Source organism: Mya arenaria, chromosome 8 (assembly GCF_026914265.1).
Source record: "Mya arenaria isolate MELC-2E11 chromosome 8, ASM2691426v1".
Classification (NCBI taxonomy): domain Eukaryota; kingdom Metazoa; phylum Mollusca; class Bivalvia; order Myida; family Myidae; genus Mya; species Mya arenaria.
Genome location: NC_069129.1, coordinates 15,511,123 through 15,531,951, shown reverse-complemented (window position 1 = coordinate 15,531,951; position 20,829 = coordinate 15,511,123). Strand labels below are relative to the sequence as shown.

General features: G+C 34.5%; 1 protein-coding gene across 1 annotated transcript; it reads left to right on the top strand.

Moving 5' to 3' along the window:
• The first annotated feature begins 478 nt into the window (after positions 1 to 478).
• LOC128242301 (uncharacterized) lies at positions 479 to 19,076 on the top strand. The gene is made up of 16 exons (XM_052959399.1): positions 479 to 610; positions 2,877 to 2,996; positions 4,098 to 4,217; positions 9,430 to 9,564; positions 9,797 to 9,857; positions 10,931 to 10,998; positions 11,473 to 11,548; positions 12,491 to 12,543; positions 12,840 to 12,971; positions 13,261 to 13,336; positions 13,921 to 14,021; positions 14,883 to 15,026; positions 15,415 to 15,540; positions 15,701 to 15,860; positions 16,619 to 16,706; positions 17,370 to 19,076. Exons 1-16 carry the CDS (start codon positions 519 to 521, stop codon positions 17,537 to 17,539), a joined length of 1,722 nt encoding a protein of 573 aa, XP_052815359.1. The 5' UTR covers positions 479 to 518; the 3' UTR covers positions 17,540 to 19,076.
• Positions 19,077 to 20,829: the final 1,753 nt, after the last annotated feature.

Sequence of the window (20,829 nt, the reverse complement as noted above, 5' to 3'; positions counted from 1 at the left end):
GTCTGTGGAACAGGAACTGACAATCGTTTGGGAGACTGCAACAATGATGGGCAATTACAAAATCATTTTCATTCCAGCTTCTAGATGGCCCATGTTGCACTACTTCGCCTTTTGAGCTAAGTTGTCTGATAGTCTCATGTAATTCCACCTGATAGTTTGTATGCAGCACTCTGCCTTCATTGTCTATCACCTCACTGGGAAGTATGACCTGTGTCTCTGGTAATGGAATGTCAGGTCTCAGCCATTGCAGCCAACAGTGCTGGGGTGGGAACTGGTCTGTCTTGACAACAAGGAGTTGAGGCTTTCCCTGCTGCCACTCATCCCAGTCCAATATGACAGGGAAATCAGAGCATAACAATGTATCTAAGTCTGATTGCATGCCAAAGGTTGTAGTTCCTTCACTCTGGCTGCCAAAATGATAACATTTAGCGCTGCTTAACAATTTAGCATTGCTTAATGTATTTTTGATTTTCATGTTTGTCTCCATCATCAGAAACGTCCTCCTCCTCCTGGCGATCATGTACCTGTTCACCCCGATGTCCTCCAAAACACGGGACAAACGTAGAGACAGCAATTGTTCCGCTTGTTGCTCCATCTTAAAAACCAAAATGTATAATAAACTTATATTGTTTTATATAATTATTGATGTGTGCTTCTTTTAATATTAACATACATTAACTTTTTAGTATGTGTATGTTTACATTTCATTGCATGTATGTGTTCAAAAGTCAAGTAGAGTCAAACCCTGTTGGCTCAAACTGCCATGTTTAATGTGTTTCAATAAATACATTAACTATTATTATTAATTAATGATTGATCGCATTTTTTCTTGAGTTTATGCTGTATGAACGCACCAGCGCTTTTTGGTCATTTGCTCGCTTGCATTACTGCGTTTATACAGCATAAGAAGAATAAATGTGATCAATACTTATTTTTACATGTACAAAATATTTTCATTGCCACTAGAAATAAGCCGTATGCTCTGAGTATTTGTTCTTTAAAAAGTGTAACTGACAACATATGTTTGTATTAAAGAAAACCTGATTTTTGTAACGTCATATATCATTGGTTAAATGATGTCATGCTTATCCAATCGGAGTGCAATATTGAAATAAACAATGACGTCGTAACTCTTTGTGTGTTGTACAATATGAAAATCAAGTGTAATCTACACAAAGAACTGGGAGAATGTAAATATATAATAATATTGATAAAACACAATCATTATTATTATTATTATTATTATTATTATTATTTGGTTGATTTAACTTATAATTCAAATTAAACATTATATGTTAACAATATTAGGAGCAACATTTTTACAAGAGAAAAATGTTAGAAGTTTAATATACATACATGTTAAAAATGCTTTACATTTAGTAACCTTAACATGTCATTTGCATAGTAAGTCTGGTGTTTATATTATGACGTGAATGTGTGGATAAAATTCCTGACACAACTCACAATGAATGTTCTAAATTTTTAATTATCTCCACAATATAAACACATGTATACAGTTCTATGGAACACCCATAGAAATAATTTATACAGTGTCATCAATAATTCTTGTAGCATAAGTGTTGAAGTATTTTAAATTTGTAACACAAATTATTAAACACACTTATTAAACTGTTCCTAAAAATATATATTTGTAACACAATGTCCTTACTTTGGTAACACACACAAAGTATAAAATAATTTTTGTAACACAATGTCTAAACTAATGTAATGGAACACCATACAATTCAAAGTCCGGAATTAAAGTGACTCTTATAGGCTTTTATATCCAGCATATTGTTGTTTTAAAAGGTTAAAAAATAACAGGAAACTTTGAAATGTCTCACTCAGGCTTATCAATTTTTGTCTAGCAAAGCCTGTTGCTTAAAGATTATCTAGAACATAAAATAATAAAGGTGTTAAAATCATAGACAACATGTAGCCACAAGACATAACAGTTCGTTTAAGAATAAGGAACCTTTATGAAACCCTTCAGATGTAAAAGGAAATAAATAAAATGTATGAAATATTGCATATAATTTAAAGGTTCTACATTATAAAGAATATAAATGAATTCCTTATAAAATGACAATTGTTTTCATACCAAATATCATATATTTCATATTAATTAAAGATTTACATCTGAAAAACAGAAGAGACAATATGTACATATGGCTTATGGGACAGAATCATTAAGAAATGTAATTTAAAGATAACAAATATTACGAAGGCAATTTGACACAAAATTGCTTCATAATATTTACTTTAATTAAATAACATGCACCTAAGTGAATTTAAACATAACTATCTTGTTACCTGTCTTAACAAAAAATCCCTTCAAGATATTTTTCTCTCAGCCATTTAGAGGTGAATATAACACTGATCTAACTTCCTGTTTTGAAAATAAGCAGTGATATCAGGTTTATCATTCTTTAAATAGATCCATGCAATAGGACGTTTGGTTCATGTAATAATTATGTCTAGTGACAATCAACTGTGGCTTTGATCAAGCAATTGACTTTATATATATATATACAATATGTATAATGTGTAGTATAATATGCTTCTAATTCATTTTACTGTACATTCTATATATTTTCCAAAACTGGTTTTCAATTTTAAACACATTTAATGTACACTTACAAAACTTCAGGTTGTTTAAAGATTTAAGTGTGTTGGTGTACATGATGATGATGATGATGGTGGTGGTGGTGGTGACAATGATGATCTTTCTGATGATTGTGGCTGTATTGGTGGTGGTGATACTGATGATGGTGGTGGTGGTGGTGGTTGTGGTGGTGATACTTTATGGTGGTGGTGGTTATGATGATGATGATGATGATGATGATGATGATGATGATCTCATTTTCCATACACAGGATGAGCCAGGAGCTGTTGACTGATGTGTTACCAGCCTGCAGGCCCTCCCATAAGGTAGTGATCTCATCTGTCCACACCCCAGATCATCTATATATACAGAGACATGAGAAATTGGAAGAGTAAGCACAATTAATGGATTTCTTCTTATTTAACTCCACTATTATATTACTGTTTTTCATTGACTAATGAAATAAATGCAGACAAAACAAGTCATTGAGACTCAAAAGTAAAAGTCATTGAAGTAAAAGTCATTGAATGTAAATGTGAAGCACATCTGTGTCGTGTCCTTATTCCTGCAATAACATGTGATTTCTCTTTGATGCTGATAATGCATTGATAGAAATATGTATCAAAAATGCCAATTTAAGTTTAAAATTAAGAGAAATGCTTTTGTATCGTGATTGTGCGGGCGGGCGGGTGTTAACATTTCTGCGTTATAAGTTTTAATTCAATGTCATAAAGTCAACAGTCATGTTCAATTGTTATAAATTTCTCAAATTACTTGTTAACATGCTGTAATGAACATTTGTGAATATAGGTCAAATCACGTCAAAAATAAGGTCACAAAAATCTTCGGAAATATTTTCACCTGTCATGAATTCAATTGTTTTTATCCAAGTGTTCTTAAACTTTGTAAGAATACTTCTGTACATGTAGTCTTGAACGTTTGTAAATATAGTTGAACACATACTATCATTGTTGTCTTTGTGTGTGTACGTGTGTGTGTGTGTGTGTGTGTTTGTGTGTGTGTGCCAGGTCAAAAACTAGGTCACTAATCACAAATCTCAAGAAATAAATGCAGTTTTTTCTCTGCAGGATATTCAAAAAAATATCCAATTTTCATTACATTTAATAAGTTTACATACATATAAACACACACGCACGCAAGCTTTCACCCTAGCACAAACACTATTGACACGTCAGCATCAAAGTCAATTATTGTATTTTCAGGATCTTTATAATTTGCCCTTTTGTGATTTTTTCCATACACAAATTGAATAGTTTCTGTTGAAATCTGATCAGGTTATTTATATGTGTTGTATATCTGTGATAAGTATTAATATGGGTCTTCTTTGTTAAAAAAACTAGGTCACTAGCTCAAATCTTAGGTTTGAAAAATTGCATCTTTAAATAAAACATCCGTCTTCAATGCGGAGCTGTCGCATTGGTGTATTTTATTAAAAATGAGTCCCAGCTCTTGACATTGTATTGTATTCCAGGCTGGAAAGTCTTATGGTCGAGATAGGGGCGTATGTTGAGAGACAGGAGGAGGATGATGTCCTACAGGAACCACAAGTTGGAAAATACTGTCTAGCCCAGTATGCCTCCTTCGATGAGAGGTAGGTCACGATTGTTACCAGTAGGTAAGTCCCTATTGTTAACATGAAAAGGTACACCAACATTATAAGCAGTTAGAGGTATGTCACTATTGTAAGCATGGAGAGGTAGGTTACCATTGGAAGCATGGAGAGGTAGGTCATTATTGGAAGCATGGAGAGGTAGGTCATTATTGGAAGCATGGAGAGGTAGGTTACCATTGTAAGCATGGAGAGGTAGGCCACTATTGTAAGCATGGAGAGGTAGGCCACTATTGTAAGCATGGAGAGGTAGGCCACTATTGTACGCATGGAGTGGTAGGTCACTATTGTAAGCATGGAGTGGTAGGTCACTATTTTCAACATGGAGAGGTGGGCCACTATTGTAAGCATGGAGAGGTAGGCCACCATTGTAAGCATGGAGTGGTAGGTCACTATTTTCAGCATGGAGAGGTAGATCACCATTGTAAGCATCATTGTAAGCATGAAAAGGTAGGTCACTATTGTAAGCTTTGAGTGGTAGGCCACTATTGTAAGGATGAAGAGGTATGTCACTATTGTAAAGAAGGAGAGGTAGGTCACCATTGTAAGCATGAAGGGGTAGGTCACCAGTGTAAGCATGAAGAGGAAGGTCACCAGTGTAAGCATGAAGAGGTCATTGTAAGGATGGAGAGGTAGGTCACTATTGTAAGCTTGTATAGGTAGGCCACAATTGTAAGCATGGAGCTGTAGGTCATTGTAAGCATGGTGAGGTAGTTCACTATTGTAGGCATGGTGAGGTAGATCACAATTGTTAGGATGGAGAGGTAGGTCACTATTGTAAGCATGGAGAGGTAGGTCACTATTGTAAGCATGGAGAGTTAGGTCACTATTGTTAGGATGAAGAATTATGTCTCTATTATTAGCATGGAGAGTTAGGTCACTATTGTTAGCATGGAGAGGTAGGTCACTATTGTTAGCATGGAGAGGTAGGTCACTATTGTTAGCATGGAGAGGTAGGTCACTATTGTTAGCATGGAGAGGAAGGTCACTATTGTAATAATGGAGAGGTAGGTCACTATTGTTAGCATGGAGAGGTAGGTCACTATTGTTAGGATGAAGAATTAGGTCTCTATTGTTAGCATGGAGAGGTAGGTCACTATTGTAAGCATGGAGAGGTAGGTCACTATTGTCAGCATGGAGAGTAAGGTCACTATTGTTAGGATGAAGAATTAGGTCTCTATTGTTAGCATGGAGAGTTAGGTCACTATTGTTAGCATGGAGAAGTAGGTCACTATTGTAAGCATGGAGAGGTATATCACTATTGTTAGGATGGAGAGGTAGGTCACTATTGTTAGCATGGAGAGGTAGGTCACTATTGTAAGCATGGAGAGGTAGGTCACTATTGTTAGCATGGAGAGGTAGGTCACTATTGTTAGGATGAAGAATTAGGTCTCTATTGTTAGCATGGAGAGGTAGGTCACTATTGTAAGCATGGAGAGGTAGGTCACTATTGTCAGCATGGAGAGGTAGGTCACTATTGTTAGGATGAAGAAGTAAGTCACTTTTGTCAGCATGGAGTGGTAGGTAGATCAAACTTGTAAGCATCGAGATGTAGGTCACTATTGTTAGCATGGAGAAGTAGGTCACTATTGTAAGCATGGAGAGTTAGGCCACTTTAATAAGCATGAGATGTAGGTCACTTTTGTCACCTGGAGAGGTAGGTCACTTTTGTTAGCATTAAGGGGTTTGTCATGATTGCAAGCATAAACTGGTAGGCTAATATTGTATGCATGAACAGGTAGAATACAATTGAAAACATTTGGAGGTAGATCACTTTTGTAAGCATGGAGAGGTAGGTCACTATTGTAAGCATGGACAGGTAGGCCACTATTGTTAGTATCATGGAGAGATAGGCCACAGTTGTTAACATGGAGTGGTAGGCCTCTATTGTAAGCATGTAGAGGTAGTCATAATTGTTAGGATGGAGAGGTAGGTCACTATTTTAGCATGGAAAGGTAGGTCACTATTGTAAGTATTAAAGGCCACTACTGTAAGCATGTAGAGATATATCACTATATTAGGCATGTAAGACGTATGTGAATCTGCATATGTTTTGTCTTATCTATATCAGATGACAATGAGGCTAGTTATATGGAAATTTTCAAGTAAATAGATATGTTCTGAATGGCATATTATGAACTGCATATGTCTAACCTATATCAGATGGTAATAAGGCCATTCAAATCATATGTTCTCAAAGTCATATTAAGAACTGCATAGGTCTTACCTAAATAGATGGCAATGAGGCCATTTAAATAGATATGTTCTGAAAGGCATATGTGATGAACTACATATGTCGAACCTATATCAGATGGTAATGAGGCCATTCAAATCATATGTTCTCAAAGTCATATTAATAGGAACTGCATATGTCTTACCTAAATAGATGGCAATGAGGCCATTTAAATAGATATGTTCTGAAAGGCATATGTGATGAACTACATATGTCGTACCTATATCAGATGGCAATGATGGCAGTTATATGGAAATATTGTGAAAGTCACATGAAAAGTTACATGATTTTCTTCTTACCTATATCAGATAGCAATAAGGCCATTTATGTGGAAATATTCTGAAAGTCCTTTGAACAACTACATCTGTTTCTTATTACCTATATCAGATGGCAATAAGGCCAGTTATGTGGAAATAGTCTGAAAGTCCTTTGAACAACTACATGTGTTTCTTCTTACCTATATCAGATGGCAATGTGGCCATTCATATGGTAATATTATGAACGTCACATGAAAAGCTACATGATTTTCTTCTTACCTATATCAGATTGCAATTAGGCCAGTTATATGGAAAATTTCTGAAAATTATTAGAAAATAGAACATGTCTTTTCTATATCAATTGTCACTGATGAAAGTTTTATTGAAATATGTTAGAAAACTTACACGTTTTATCATTCTGTATCAGATGGTACCGGGGCCATATACAGACAGTGAAGGATGACACAGTAGAGATATTTTTCCCTGACTACGGCGACCTTGACTTTGTCCCACGGGATAAGGTGCGCGAATTTCCAGTTGACAAATTCTTTGAGCTCCCATTACAGGCAATTGAATGCCAGCTGGCCAACATAGAGAAAATAGGTATGTTATGTGTTAAATATGTCTTTTTATTATGTGTCCATTTCATTTGACAATAGAAAACATTCCTCTTTCTGAGTTTATTTGTTGGGATGAACTTTTGCACAATTTTTGGCATTTTTTTACACCCAAATGAGTTTCAAAACGAGTTTGTATTGCAAACTATTTGAACCCATATTAGTTGTTTACATTTTGATAAGTGTTTTGTTTGATTATTGAATGAAACATACTGTGCAAAAACTTTCCTTGTTTTATTTATACCTTTTAAAATTATTGAACTTAAAATGTACAAAAGGGGACGAATGCTTAAAACATGTATACATACACAGCTTGCATTTAACTGTACCTAGTGAGCGCATATTTCCAAGTGTATTTTTGAAGTTTTCATGGAAGTGGTTCGCTTACATTTCATAAATCAACTACTACTTATACAACAGAAGACACCTGGGAAATTTGGGCAGGAGATGCATTATGGGACATGTCACACTTTGTGAATGAAAAGGACCTTCGACCGCTTGTTGCCACGGTAGTACAGGCCAAAGAAGAGACCAAATACGCTGGACGCCAGAAGTTTGTGGTAGAGCTTAGAACAACACAGAGGGATCTTGGTCAGGAACTTGTGTGGAGACAGCTTGCCAAACAAGCACCAGGCTGTACAAAATACAAAATATTTAGTGAGAGGCATATGTCTTGTTGTACAAAAATTTGGTAAGAAAGCTTACCTCCAAGGTACAAAATCACCATTAGAAGTACAAATACATAATCACATTGCGAAGGCATGTTTTAAGAGGAAACAACCTTTTTTTGTTAATATCATTGCTTAATTTCTCATGTTTTTAAAAGCTGGTTGTGGAAGCCTTTGTATTCATCCTTGGAACATATAATAAAAATTTGCTCTATTTTGAGAAACTTTTAAAGCAAACTTCTCTTTTTTTCTAACCTTTTTGCAATTACTAATTACAACGTTCAACACCCGCTTAAGTTGACATTCTTAATGATTTAGCTAGTACTTAATGATTGTCTATATGCAATTTAATTGGCTGAAAAAATAGGATGTATTCTGAACTGTAGGTAAATTTGTGCCAAATTGTCAATTTACATTGCTCAACAATGTTTTTGTTCAAATTTACAATTTGAGTGATACACACAACCACTTGTTTCCTATTAAAGTTTACATTCTTTTTTGTCTACAGCCCTTGTTACCCCGGTCCACCCCGGGAAAGAGGGTGTTCCCTTCAAGACTCAACAAGATTCCTGGCCTCTGTTCTGCTGTGTATTGGGAAAAGGTAAAACTGGTTATTTAGGGTGATTTCAAGAATAGAGTTGAAGTACTGCATATACTTTCATAGCTTTTACTTTATTATATGTCTTCTACCAAACATTACTTGTTGAATCCCAAGAAAGCTAGTATTTCTTTTTAAAGATTTTAAATCACATCTGGCGACTGTAATTAGTTATATGCAATATGATGCAGGTAAGAAAAGTATATGAGTGTAGTAAGTTTTGTTAATGTATGTCTATAAATGTGTGTTTAAGGACCTATGTAAGGCTACCAAAGTTGCCGAAGAGCTTTACAACATCCTTTCAGAATGTCTTGGAAGGTAAGTTCTCCAATTTTCGTTTCACCTGTTAAGTCTGGATAACAGCCTTTGTCTGTGGTGTCAAACGTTTGTGTTTGATCTCTAACGTTAGTTTGTTGAATAGCTTGTTAAAAAGATTTGAATTTGGATATATTCATTTGTCATGATCAGTAGAAGACCGTTATTGATTTCGAGTCAAGAGGTCGGGTGCAGCAACCAATTTGCGAAATTTTGGTGAACATATATAGTGATAATAATAAAACGTCCTATATAGGCAGTTCTTTTGCATATCTGTTTTATTGAAGATAATATTTTGAGGTACATGTATCTGGTTGCCCTGTTGGCAGCATCAATTTTGAAATGGCGTTGTTTTACAAAGACTTGGCCATACCTTTATGAAATGAAATACATATTTTGTGACATTGTTTCCAAGTCAGCTGCAGAGTTAGTTGATCCAATCAATAAAGTAGACAATGAGGTAGATTATCTTTCATAAATACCTATGTACATCATGTGTATTTCAGTTTAAGCACAACTCAGGAGTCAGTTGCAAAAGAAGGACTTGTGAGCTTGGTAAAGATGGTGGGCAGGGTAACACAGCCGGAAATCCACAAAACCATCTTTGAGTGTCTACTGTGTTATGTCAAAGCGGGTGACAGGTAATCCATTGTTGATTGCATACAGAGTACATAAGACAACGTATGAATCGTACTTGCTATTGTGCCTGTTAGTGGAGAACATGCACTTATGAATGCGTACAATATAATTTTTTAAGCAGTTGGAAAGTGCATTGTAGTTTTTCCAAAGATATATCTTGTCTCCTGGAATTATTTAGAAATAAGTGTCAGATTGTTTCTAGACTGTTCAATCAATATCTTCATTCTATTGTAGAATGTGTGACATCCTTTTGGAAGAGAACATTGTTCAACTTTCAACTTCTTGCCTAGAAATGGTGAGGTTTCATTATTTTTGTTTGTTTATCACCTTACTCTACAGCAAAATAGTACCATGAGAAAATGTACTTTCAATTTCAAATTTCATGTTAAGCTACCGCTATGGCGATTTGTAATGTTTGAAAATCGGACTCCATTTCCTATCGAAAAGCGAAATCTAATCGGACCAAGTATTTCAATTTTCTATCGGACAATAATCGAAAGTTCATAATATAATTTAGGAATACATTCTTTATATGCTATTGTCATGCTTTATGCAACAGTAAGTAAATTTCTATAACCTTTGTCTGTTTATTAAAAAATAGCACAAAAACATATACTTCATGAAAATAATTGCACATCAAAATTGCAAAATGATGCACACCACATGAAGTAAGTTATCTTAGCATGTTATCCATGTAAAAGCATATTAAATAATTGTTATCCAGCTTAAGATTCAATAACCTGTTATATTGAAGATTTTATTAAAATATATTAATATCATAATACTTCACAAAAAAAGTAAATTTGTTTATAACGAACCATACCAAAAAAGGTTTGAAAAACAGAATGCATCGAAGCAGGATGCTCGATAATTGTAGTTAAGACCGGACCCACTACACTATAGAGACAGATTATTGAAGTTTTGTGAAATATGTTAAATACAATCCCTTGTTAAAATGAACACATCAGGAATTTTCGATTGTATTCGATACTCGTTTCATTACAATTGATTTGATTTCATGCTAAACCTGTATAAATAATGACAATATGCTCACAAAACTTGAACACATCAAAGCAAAATGTGTTATTCATTACAAATGTAATGGTAATATGTATATACAACTTCAGAATGCATTTTTTAATTTCATCAAAATCGCTTTTGCCACTTCGTTTATCTTTGAAATAGAAATGGAATTATAATTTTAGCTCATTCACCCATTTTCCCCTTGAAAATCTGTAAAGAAAAGATTAATTTGATGTGTCCACAGAACTACATGTATACTATTGTACAAATTCATTTTTTGAAAAAGTATAGAATTTGATTTTAAAAAATGCAATGACTAATCACTATGCTGTTGTTTGTTTCCAGAATTCTTCTTCAATTTACCAGCGCCAGGCTGCAGACTTTATCACCCAGGCTGCTAATATCTCAGTCAGGTAATATATGAAACCTAGAACTTGTGTAATTTTTAGGTGAAAAGTATCATCTGTGATACTTATTTCAAATTCATGTTTTTCACGCCTTTCTACACGACATTGTGTTTTCTGCCTATAATGATGTTATATATTATCATATTTATTAAATTGAAAGGGTCGGTTTAGTTTTTTCATGTGCAAATATCTAATTATCAATGTAAGTTGGTTGTGGACAAAATTCGAAATTTTGTGCATGATAGGTCTCTAGAAGTTTCCAGAATTTCATTTCTCTGCGTCTCTGTGACCGGAGTTCCGAAAAAACCCACCTGTCGGGCTTTATGACCACATACCAAATTCAAATGTGACCAGGACGGGATTTTTACCCGGGTCACCTAGGTTGGAAGCCAGTGAACCTTTTCTACTTCAGCCTATATGTTTAATCTGTTTCAGCATACATGTGTTAACATAACATTTTTTGTTTATTTTTTGCTTCAGACTGCAGGAAGCCTTCAGAGGTCAGGACTTAACTGATGTTCTATTTGAACTACTGGAATCCACCATGTGTCAGCAGGTTTGAAAATATAGAAGCATTATCATTAGATGTGCTAACAAGGGTCTATAAACAATCAAAACTTTAAACAAAATTGTTAATTATTGGTCAACCAATTGTCTTGTTTTGTGCCATATGGGAAGCTGTTTTAGATACATTCAATCCAAACACTAGTTAAAAGTAGTAGAATTGATTTTTTTAATTTAAAAAGCTAGCATTATGATATTAGTTGCTCTTGTCATTTGAGGTTTACATTGTTTTCACCGAATATGGTTGCTGTACAACGAGTTAAATACTGGAGCAAACATATAACATATTATATCAAAATTACGGGCTTTACTTGGCACAACAAGCACAACATTCATTACATTGTATGAGGTTCAAAATGTCTAGTTAATTTTATTAGTCTCCTATATTCATTATTTGTCACAAACCTTTGCATTATTGTACCATGTGAGTCGCATATTTTCATCTTTATTTGATATCAACTTGTGCACGCTTGTTACATACAAGTCGGGGATCGAATTTTACGGTTGCTAATTTCAAAACGCAAGTAGAATATAAAAAAATGCGAGCAGAAATTCCTGGCACTCGAATATTTTTGCGAATGTGAAGTAAATTGGCGTATTTGCTCAAACTGTCCTTTTCTCTTTAAAAACTTCTTTAAGGTAGTTTATAAAAAAAAATAACGTGACTGCGTGTAGAGGCTTGTCGCTGTATTCAAATGATAATGTACATAATGCAACAATATATCAAATTATTGATTTGTCAAACTACTGGAAGTAAAACAACCTTTAAATAATTGCTAGAGGAACCCACCATTCTGCTTGTTGAAAAAATGGCACTAGCAAAATGGCAAAATAATTAAACTAGATCGCTGTAAGTCTCATATTTCCGTTTGTTTTATATGTCATCAACATGCACACATCTAATGTTCTAATATATGAAGCCTTATATTTGCAGGTGCAGGGAGCTGTGTGCCAGGCGTTTGCTTCTCTGACCTCAGGATCAGACGGGTAAAGTCCATTGCTTTTAGATTAAGACATGATTATATTTTCAAAGAGTTAAATAACACCTTTCTTTAACAACAGTTGGTGGGCTCCATATCCAATGCTATCCTTGCTGTTTTGTGTAAGCTTACTTAATCGTGCTTAATTATTGGTCAGTACATGATTGAAAATATTTTGCAGGAGTTCTTGCTTGAAACGTTTGTACATGTGCCGCCTTGAAATACACAAATTACTGTTAGTGTTGATGTTTTAGTTTTTGTTGATTCAATTAACTGGAACATAATGAAATTTTACATTCATAGACTGTTTAAGTACCTGATGTACCCAGGACATGGCCTTGTTCAAAAGATCGTCTCGTTCCTGTCAAAGGCTACAGATCACTCGGTTTCTGAAGGAGTTCTGTCTCTTATTGCAGCTCTTAGTCAACATGATAGGTTAGCAAACTATTCTTGTTCTTCTTTAGGAAATTAATTAAACTTATGGGCAACTAATGAAACAATAGTTTCTTTTTTAAAGTTTTAGTACAATGATGCTTTTTATTATGAAACTCTATAATCACACAGATTTAAACCTTTTATTTTATAAGGCAGACTGTGTGTAATGAAAAACAAATGTTATGTAAATGAGACTTGATATATGTAAATGAGACTTGATATTGATGTATATGCCTACTGTGAAGAATTGTACTTCAACTTACAACTTTATTTTTGTAAAATATTATAGTGGTCATGATGATTTCAAGAAAGAATCATTAATGGAAGCCATTGTTAAGAATCTCCAGAAAACTGATTGTCCTAAGGTAGGTGTTCCATACATGTAGCAATGTTTATTGTGAGAAACCTAAGGATTAAATTATCAAACTTTGATATTATGTCAGACTATATATGATGATGATCTGGTAATTATGCATCACCTTTATTTAACACATAATACTAGAATGTTTTTCATATATATGCCAATATTCTAAGTATCTATTAAAATATCTTAAAACAGAAATAACACAGGTTTAATCAAAGGTTTTAAGCTTGTCTGTTTTTCAAAGAAAAAGGTCAAGGTCATAGACTAGGCTGAAGTAAGAGATTAACATGTGCAAATCATTAACTTTGGTCATAATTTAGAACTGCTTTAGGTATTCAAAAGATTCTTGTTATGCATGTTTTCGGTGACAATGCCCACATACATAGCAAGACACATAACTTAGGCTTCAATGATTTTCTGGTCATGGCCCTTCTTAGACTGGAAAAGAAAAAAACAGACACGCTTTGGCGTTTACTACAAGGTGCTCTTGTGGAATATCCTACCAGCACAAACATTTTGCTTTAAGGAAACATAAACCTTTATTGAATTAAAGACTGAAATAAAATTTTATTAATTTAATTTCAGTGTATTGCGTTTTGTGTACAGCAATGTGACCACTTTGCCTCAAACCGTCGGAAACACAAGACCTTCCTCATAGAGCACCACATGATAACCATTCTCAACAGGTAAGGATAACACACATGCTGTAAACACAAGACATTCCTTAAAGAACACAATATAATAAGTCTCAACAGATCAAGATACAACACCTAGTGGGAACACAAGACATCCCTCCTAGAGCAACACATAATCACCATTCTCAACAGATCAATGTAACACACCTGGTTTAAATACAAGACATTCTTTATAGAGCATCACATGGTCACAACTCTCAACAGGTCAAGTAAACACATCTGACATGATTCCTAGACCCTCCTCATTGAGCTCTACATGATCACTAGATATATTCTCAGGAGGTACGGGTAACACAAATAATGTAAACACACATGGCCTTCCTCATAAGGCACACTTAATCACTGCCATATGGTAAGGGTAGTACGCCTTGTGTTAACGCAAGAACCTCCTTAAAGAGCACCACATGATTGCAACCCTCATGTTTGCACTGATCTCAGATGAAGGCCTGCCCTATATCACACAGCACCTATGTATGGGTTGGCATACTTCCATTGACTTAAAATGTTTGTTGACCGACTATGATCTACCACAAGCTACAAGCAGTTTGGTATCGGCCTCTTATACTTCCCTTCATTTCAAATACGGGAGTATTTTGTACATGATCTTAGACATGGAGCTACAACCAGCCACAAAGCAGCTATTTAGGGGCTCACATACTTCCATCGACTTTTAATGTCTTTAAAGAGTATATTTCAAATGCTCTTATACCAAGAGTTACCACCAGCCATAAAGAAGCCTTACCTTGATTTCAAATGTTGTTGTTGGTGTTGTTGTTTTTCAGAGGATCTGCCACCAGTCACAAATCAACATTTTAAGCTTTAAAAGCCTTTGAATATGTGTGTATTTTACAGAATCTTAGACCTAGAGATGCCTCCTGCAACAAAACAGCTTTGTAAAGACCTTAAGACTTCCCTTGACTTCAAGGTCCCTTCTGAGCCGATCAGAGGGCTTCTCTTGAAACCAGGAATGCAACATATGGGTCCCATGTCAGACAGGTATTGCTTTTCTTGTTTGACTTCTGGTAAAGGCTCCACTATTCTTTATGACTATCAACTTTGTTTTCAGTTTTAACCTTTAAAAGTTTTTATGTAACGCAAAATTACTTAGAGTTACCTGATATTCTTAATAACTACTTATTTTGTTTTTACTTTTAATCTTTATTGATTTTTAGGTTTTATTAATTAAGTAACCTTAAAAATCACAAACAATTAAGACTTAAATTTTATAGTAAATTCTTGAACTGCTTGATATAATAAGCAAGGGGTGTTGGTAAATAGGGGTGTATAACTTAAAAGAAGAGAGTTTTGGAGGATGGGATAAGGTTAAAATGTTAAAATGAAATAATGTTTTGTTGCATGAAATTGATACCAACTTGTTTTTCAGTTTGGTTGCTCCAGAGGTCCGCTGGAATCAGAACTCCTTTGTTATGCTGTTGGTGATAAAGGTTTGTGATGTCAACCCTGCAGCCCATGATCTTGTCACCTTCACTGAGGATACGATCTCATTCAGGTGTGTTAAGGTCGTTTCTATAACTTTTTTGCTTGTAAATCTCTACCTTCCGACTATATAACTTCTATTTCACTGACAAAGCCACATCCAGTGGCGTCAACTACAGCTTTAACTATCAACTATGTAACTAAGAGTGTTTCCACTTCCATTTCCCTGACAGGGCCCTATCCAGGGGTGTCAACTACGGGTTCACCTACCGGCTGTATGACCGAGTGTGTGTTGAAAAGTGTACGTGGCATGTAAAACAACGGGAGGTCCTTGTGTCACTCAAGAAACAGGAAAAGGGCATGTGGAGTCGACCTCTTCATGACAAGATCAAGGTTAGTGTGATACAAGGGTTAAACATTTTTGAAAGAAGTTTTTGCTTTTTTGTCAATACTGAATATGACTTCTGCTGTCACTGTGAAGGTTCGTAGAATTTATTTTGGAAATCCATGCCCCTTCCTTGGAACACAACGCTTTAAGGGATTTATATAAATTAAAGCTTGATTTTTTTTTCAAGAAGATTTGAAAACGGATGTTTATAGCCCAAAGCCAAACTTATGTTTTGGTGTAACCTGGAAACCATTAAAGATAGCATTAATTTCATTCTAATGTTCATTAAGACAAAACTTTATTTTGAGTGACATGATCATGCTTAATAGGTTGAAATATATTTTGCGTTTTATCTGACTGGATGAAATAATCTTATGATTGAATTGAAAGATTGTTGCTTCTCAGATTTGTGCCGTGATTACATTATTTAGGATTAGTTTGAATTGTTTCAATATCATCTGCTATTAATTAATATTGAAAACATACGCTTAGAGGAATTTATACATAAACTTTAAGTGTGTGCAAGTGACTCAAATGTCGAAAAATCATATATTTCCATGAAAGTTTATTAACAAATGTTTAAACCACTATTTTACTCCTGCATACATGTGTTTAGTAAATGGTTAGTTTCATAGAGATACCAATTTCATTTGAGATTTAGCTGAGCTTCCTATCAACAAATTACTTCTCCATGAAATAAAACTGATACCACCCTAATGCAAACAATAATATGTATGTATGTATGTATTTGTATTCGCTTCAGCATGGGAATGTGGTGGCCGATTGCGAGCATATTCTGGACAGTTCCGACTCAGAAGAGAAAGATGATCAGAGACCCTTCCTTCTTTCAAGTAAAACACTGTTGTTCAGTTGCATTAGTGTGCTGTTATTTTCTAATATTTCTTACATATATAACAAAAGCCTTTTCTTTGGAAGAAATCCATCTATTGTTATTTTGGCTAATGCAAATCAGCTTTGCCCTTGTAGTATTGTATGTTATATGAACATATATGGAACCAACAATTAGTTTGATTTTTAGCTGAACTGTTTTCAAAGACAAAAACCATTTTAGAAGGAATTAAGTTGAGGTATTGTGATAGTCATGTTATCGTCACCTTTACAATGAATCACAAACTGTTCAAGGATGTTTAAATGAAGCAAGGTTTACATATTGCCAGAAACATAACTCTTGGTCTAATTAATGTCGAGTTTTGCAACTTGTGCATCAGGAAAAACAGCAACAAACAAATTTAGGCGATTCTCCCAGTGCTTTAGTTTTATTACGCCATATAAATGTTTTATTAAAATTAAATAATTCCCATTGGTTTGAACATTCTCATTCATCAAAGTAAATACGGAAAGCATTTTCGCTCTGGTGTACGATTAGTATTTTAGCCCTAAATATAATTTGTTTCGTCAATTTACATAAAAATCAACGCTGATGGATGGAATACGTAAGATTTTTTTTCTCTCCAGACATACATCTAATTAATGAAAAGTCTCTCCAATTACAGAGGGAAAGAAGAAAAAAGCCATGTTCCGAGGGATGAAGCAGTCAACGGTTCAGGTTCGCGAACCCGAGGATACGGAAACGGACACAAGCGACAGCCTCGAAAACATGGATGACTTTGATAACCGCACTGACTACGATTTTAACAGCATTGCCTACCAAAACCCAATTTGAAAACATGAACGACTTTGACAAGCACACTGACGTCACAACCTAGCTGAGACTGAAAGTGATTGTGGATCGAGATTTGGTTGGAAAAACCAATAGCCAATTCGACAAATTGCCAAACAGACATTATCACTAACTTCTTCGTGACAGAAAGTGATTGTAAAGGTGGTTCGTATTGATTTACTCTAATGCTCCAACCATAGACGTTTTCATAAATGGGCCATCGATCTGATTTAAGGTTAAAGCAGGGGACATTATTCCCGCCAATGAAATGTTATAGTATTTTTTATAACCATGCTCACAATGGCAATTGCCTCATGCGTGGCTAGTTCCATTGTAAAAAAGGTTGAGTTTTGCTCCTTGTCTAACTGTGTCAAACAGCTGGACACGTGTTTTCATCCACCTTTGCAGTAGGAAGTGGGTAATCGTGCTATTCATAATTTCTTTGGTTGTAAAAGCATTTAACCATAGTTAAGACTTATGCCTACTGCTTACATCTTTTGTGCTCGTTTGATTATTTTCATGGCTTTGAAGTATTGAGTTTGCGTGCTTACAAAATTGCCCTGACATTATATTATTGACCGTTCAGGATTATCAAATGAAACCTGAACAAGTTTTGCCAGAAACAATAACCACATGTACAGCAATGCCTATAACTCTTTTCGCCTTGAAACAACGGATGAGCCTTGCGTTCAACTGTGTTGCACTTTTGTTAACATTATAAATTTTAAAAAAACTTTGGCTTTCATCAGCAATGAATTGTAATTTTGTACAATGATCTGTTAAAACACAGTACAGCTTTGAAAATCATGTCGGTGATTGTTTTTGTGATAACTAACAAAAAATGTTCTTTTTTAGGCAGATGTTTTAGCCAGGTTTAGGAATAGGTATTTGAAAACGTTTTTTTTCTTTTTTCTCGTCTTTTGGAGTTTTTCTCTGGTCAATGATACACTGAAATGTTTGTATTATAGTGTTTTTTTTTTTTCTCAACTGTACATATTGTATTGGCCTGTGTCAGGTCACAATCCTGAAGTGGGATCCAAAAGGACATAGTTGTTCTGAACATTAAATTGTTTCGACATACTATCTGATCAAGACTGTATATAAAAATAATGTCCTTGGAAAATCTCATCGCTTTTCCTATCGGCAATCATCCGTCCTATTAAAGTCGCAATTTGTTGGCAAGTGGCTGGTGACTGAGGACTCAAAATATTAAAGATTTTTTTTTGTACAAATGGATAAACAATTGTATTGAGAAGAAAAATAGATTATTTTATATTGACATTGCTTGATACAAAAAAGCAATAAAATTGATGGAACCACTGACTCTAAAATCGAAACTGACACTTTTCGTTTACAATGATTTCAGGATTTGTTCATCAACATCTTTGAATTTGTTTCTTGTCATTTTTCATAAAATCGTTACTGATTTTCACATTAATTTCTTAACTTTGCAACAGAATTGTTTTTACGTTTTTATGTTATTCAACACAAAAAGTGTAACATTGTTTTTAATTACTTGAATAAAAAACATAAATAATTATCTCATCTTTGTTTTATGTTCATTTAAGCTTGTGTGTATCAAATTTTCAAACACAAATAGTTCATATTCGAGCAATCAGACTATTGTGACAACTTTAACTTTTGAGTTTCCTTGAAAATGCAAGCAGCGCCTTTGACCTTGGTAGTAAGAATTCCAAATACAATGTTCATATCTTGACGAGCTTGTAATTTTAATATTATTTTGGTTTTCGACAATATGTATCATTTCTGACTAAACTTATTTATGGAAGGAAAGAAAATGTCACAAGAATTTAGTTACCAGCATTTGGTTAAAATTGCCCCTTTAATGCACAAGATCGCACCATTTATTGCCCACAAAGACATTTCGTGGTACTTCTCCACGTGGTTTTGTTTAACAAGAAGTCCTCCCCCCCCCCACTACACACTGGTTATTTTGAAAGTTATTGAGGGGAAACTGCGTTCATAAAATAATCATTAGTGACCTTGTCCCTTAAACCATTATTCTAACCTCGACATGAGCTTGCTCCATACTATGATACCAAACTATATTGTTAAAACATCATTGATAAAGGGAGATATTAAGCAGCCTTTGAATTTAAGTAACTGTGGCGTTGGCCACACAAGGGGAAAATCAATGTAAATTATCTATACACCAAATAAAACACCATATAGTTCAAAAGTTAGTGTGCGTTATCTCTTTTTGGTTGCAACAAAGGTTGTTTAGTGTATGTTCGTGCGTGCGTTTGTCATAGTTTGTATCCCATTATAAAAAGTAGCAACGTTTTACTGCTGCTACTGTAAAGACACCTACATGTATTTATAAAGGCCTATTAAATAATTATCGGTTTTTAAAAGTCCAGAAAAATATCTCTACTGAGGAAGGAACCATGGTCTTCTCAAATAAAAACGCTTTAAACAGTCTCCCAAATGGAACTTAAATTGAACAAAAAACTTTCAATGATTGTTTTCAGACCGGTGAGTGTGTTTATTTATATTAAGAATATATGTGGTTATCATAGCCTGCATTCGCTTGAAATGCCTTTAAATGTTGTCTAAAAATTATAACTTTACATTGAATTATATAGGGAATAACAATGGTGGTGTGTAACCTAAAAGGGACCAAACTGCTTTGTTTGAAAAGTGTTATTTTTGGTAAGAAATGTATTGCATTTCACTATTTCTGGAAAATTTTCACAATTAAATGCATTTATCTTGTCCGGTTGATCAAAATATGCTATTTCCTGGTTTTCACAACTTTCGCCTATTTTTTTTAAATGAGTCGTCTGCAATCTTACGAGCACTGAAAATGTCCAAATTTGGTGAAAATTTGACTGCGAGAACTTGAAATGTGTGCAAAGATGTGTAGAACTGCCCCCATTTGATGCTTATAATGCCATTTGAGTCAAGGTTCAGTTGAATTACCTCAAAGTATGGCATTTTGGGCCAAAACGCCTTAGAAAATACAGACGCACAGGCCCTTGGGTGACAGGCAGTGAAACTGGAAAACCTGACACAGACTATCAGATTGAGCTAGCTTTGGTTGTATTTATGTATGAAGGACTAATCGAAAGTGTTTTTCATAAAAAATGCAGGGACGGGTTTAGTTAAAAGGGACCAAACTGCTTTGTTTAAAAAGTGTTATTTTTGGTAAGAAATGTATTGCATTTCACTATTTCTGGAAAATTTTCACAATTAAATGCATTTATCTTGTCCGGTTGATCAAAATATGCTATTTCCTGGTTTTCAGAACTTTCGCCTATTTTTTTTTAAAA

Excerpts from the sequence above, each read along its gene's own strand:
- LOC128242301 (XM_052959399.1), top strand. The coding sequence starts at position 519 with ATGTACCTGTTCACCCCGATGTCCTCCAAAACACGGGACAAACGTAGA. Across the intron at positions 12,972-13,260 it reads GCTCTTAGTCAACATGATAG|TGGTCATGATGATTTCAAGA; the intron begins GTTAGCAAACTA and ends AAAATATTATAG. Across the intron at positions 14,022-14,882 it reads ATGATAACCATTCTCAACAG|AATCTTAGACCTAGAGATGC; the intron begins GTAAGGATAACA and ends TGTATTTTACAG.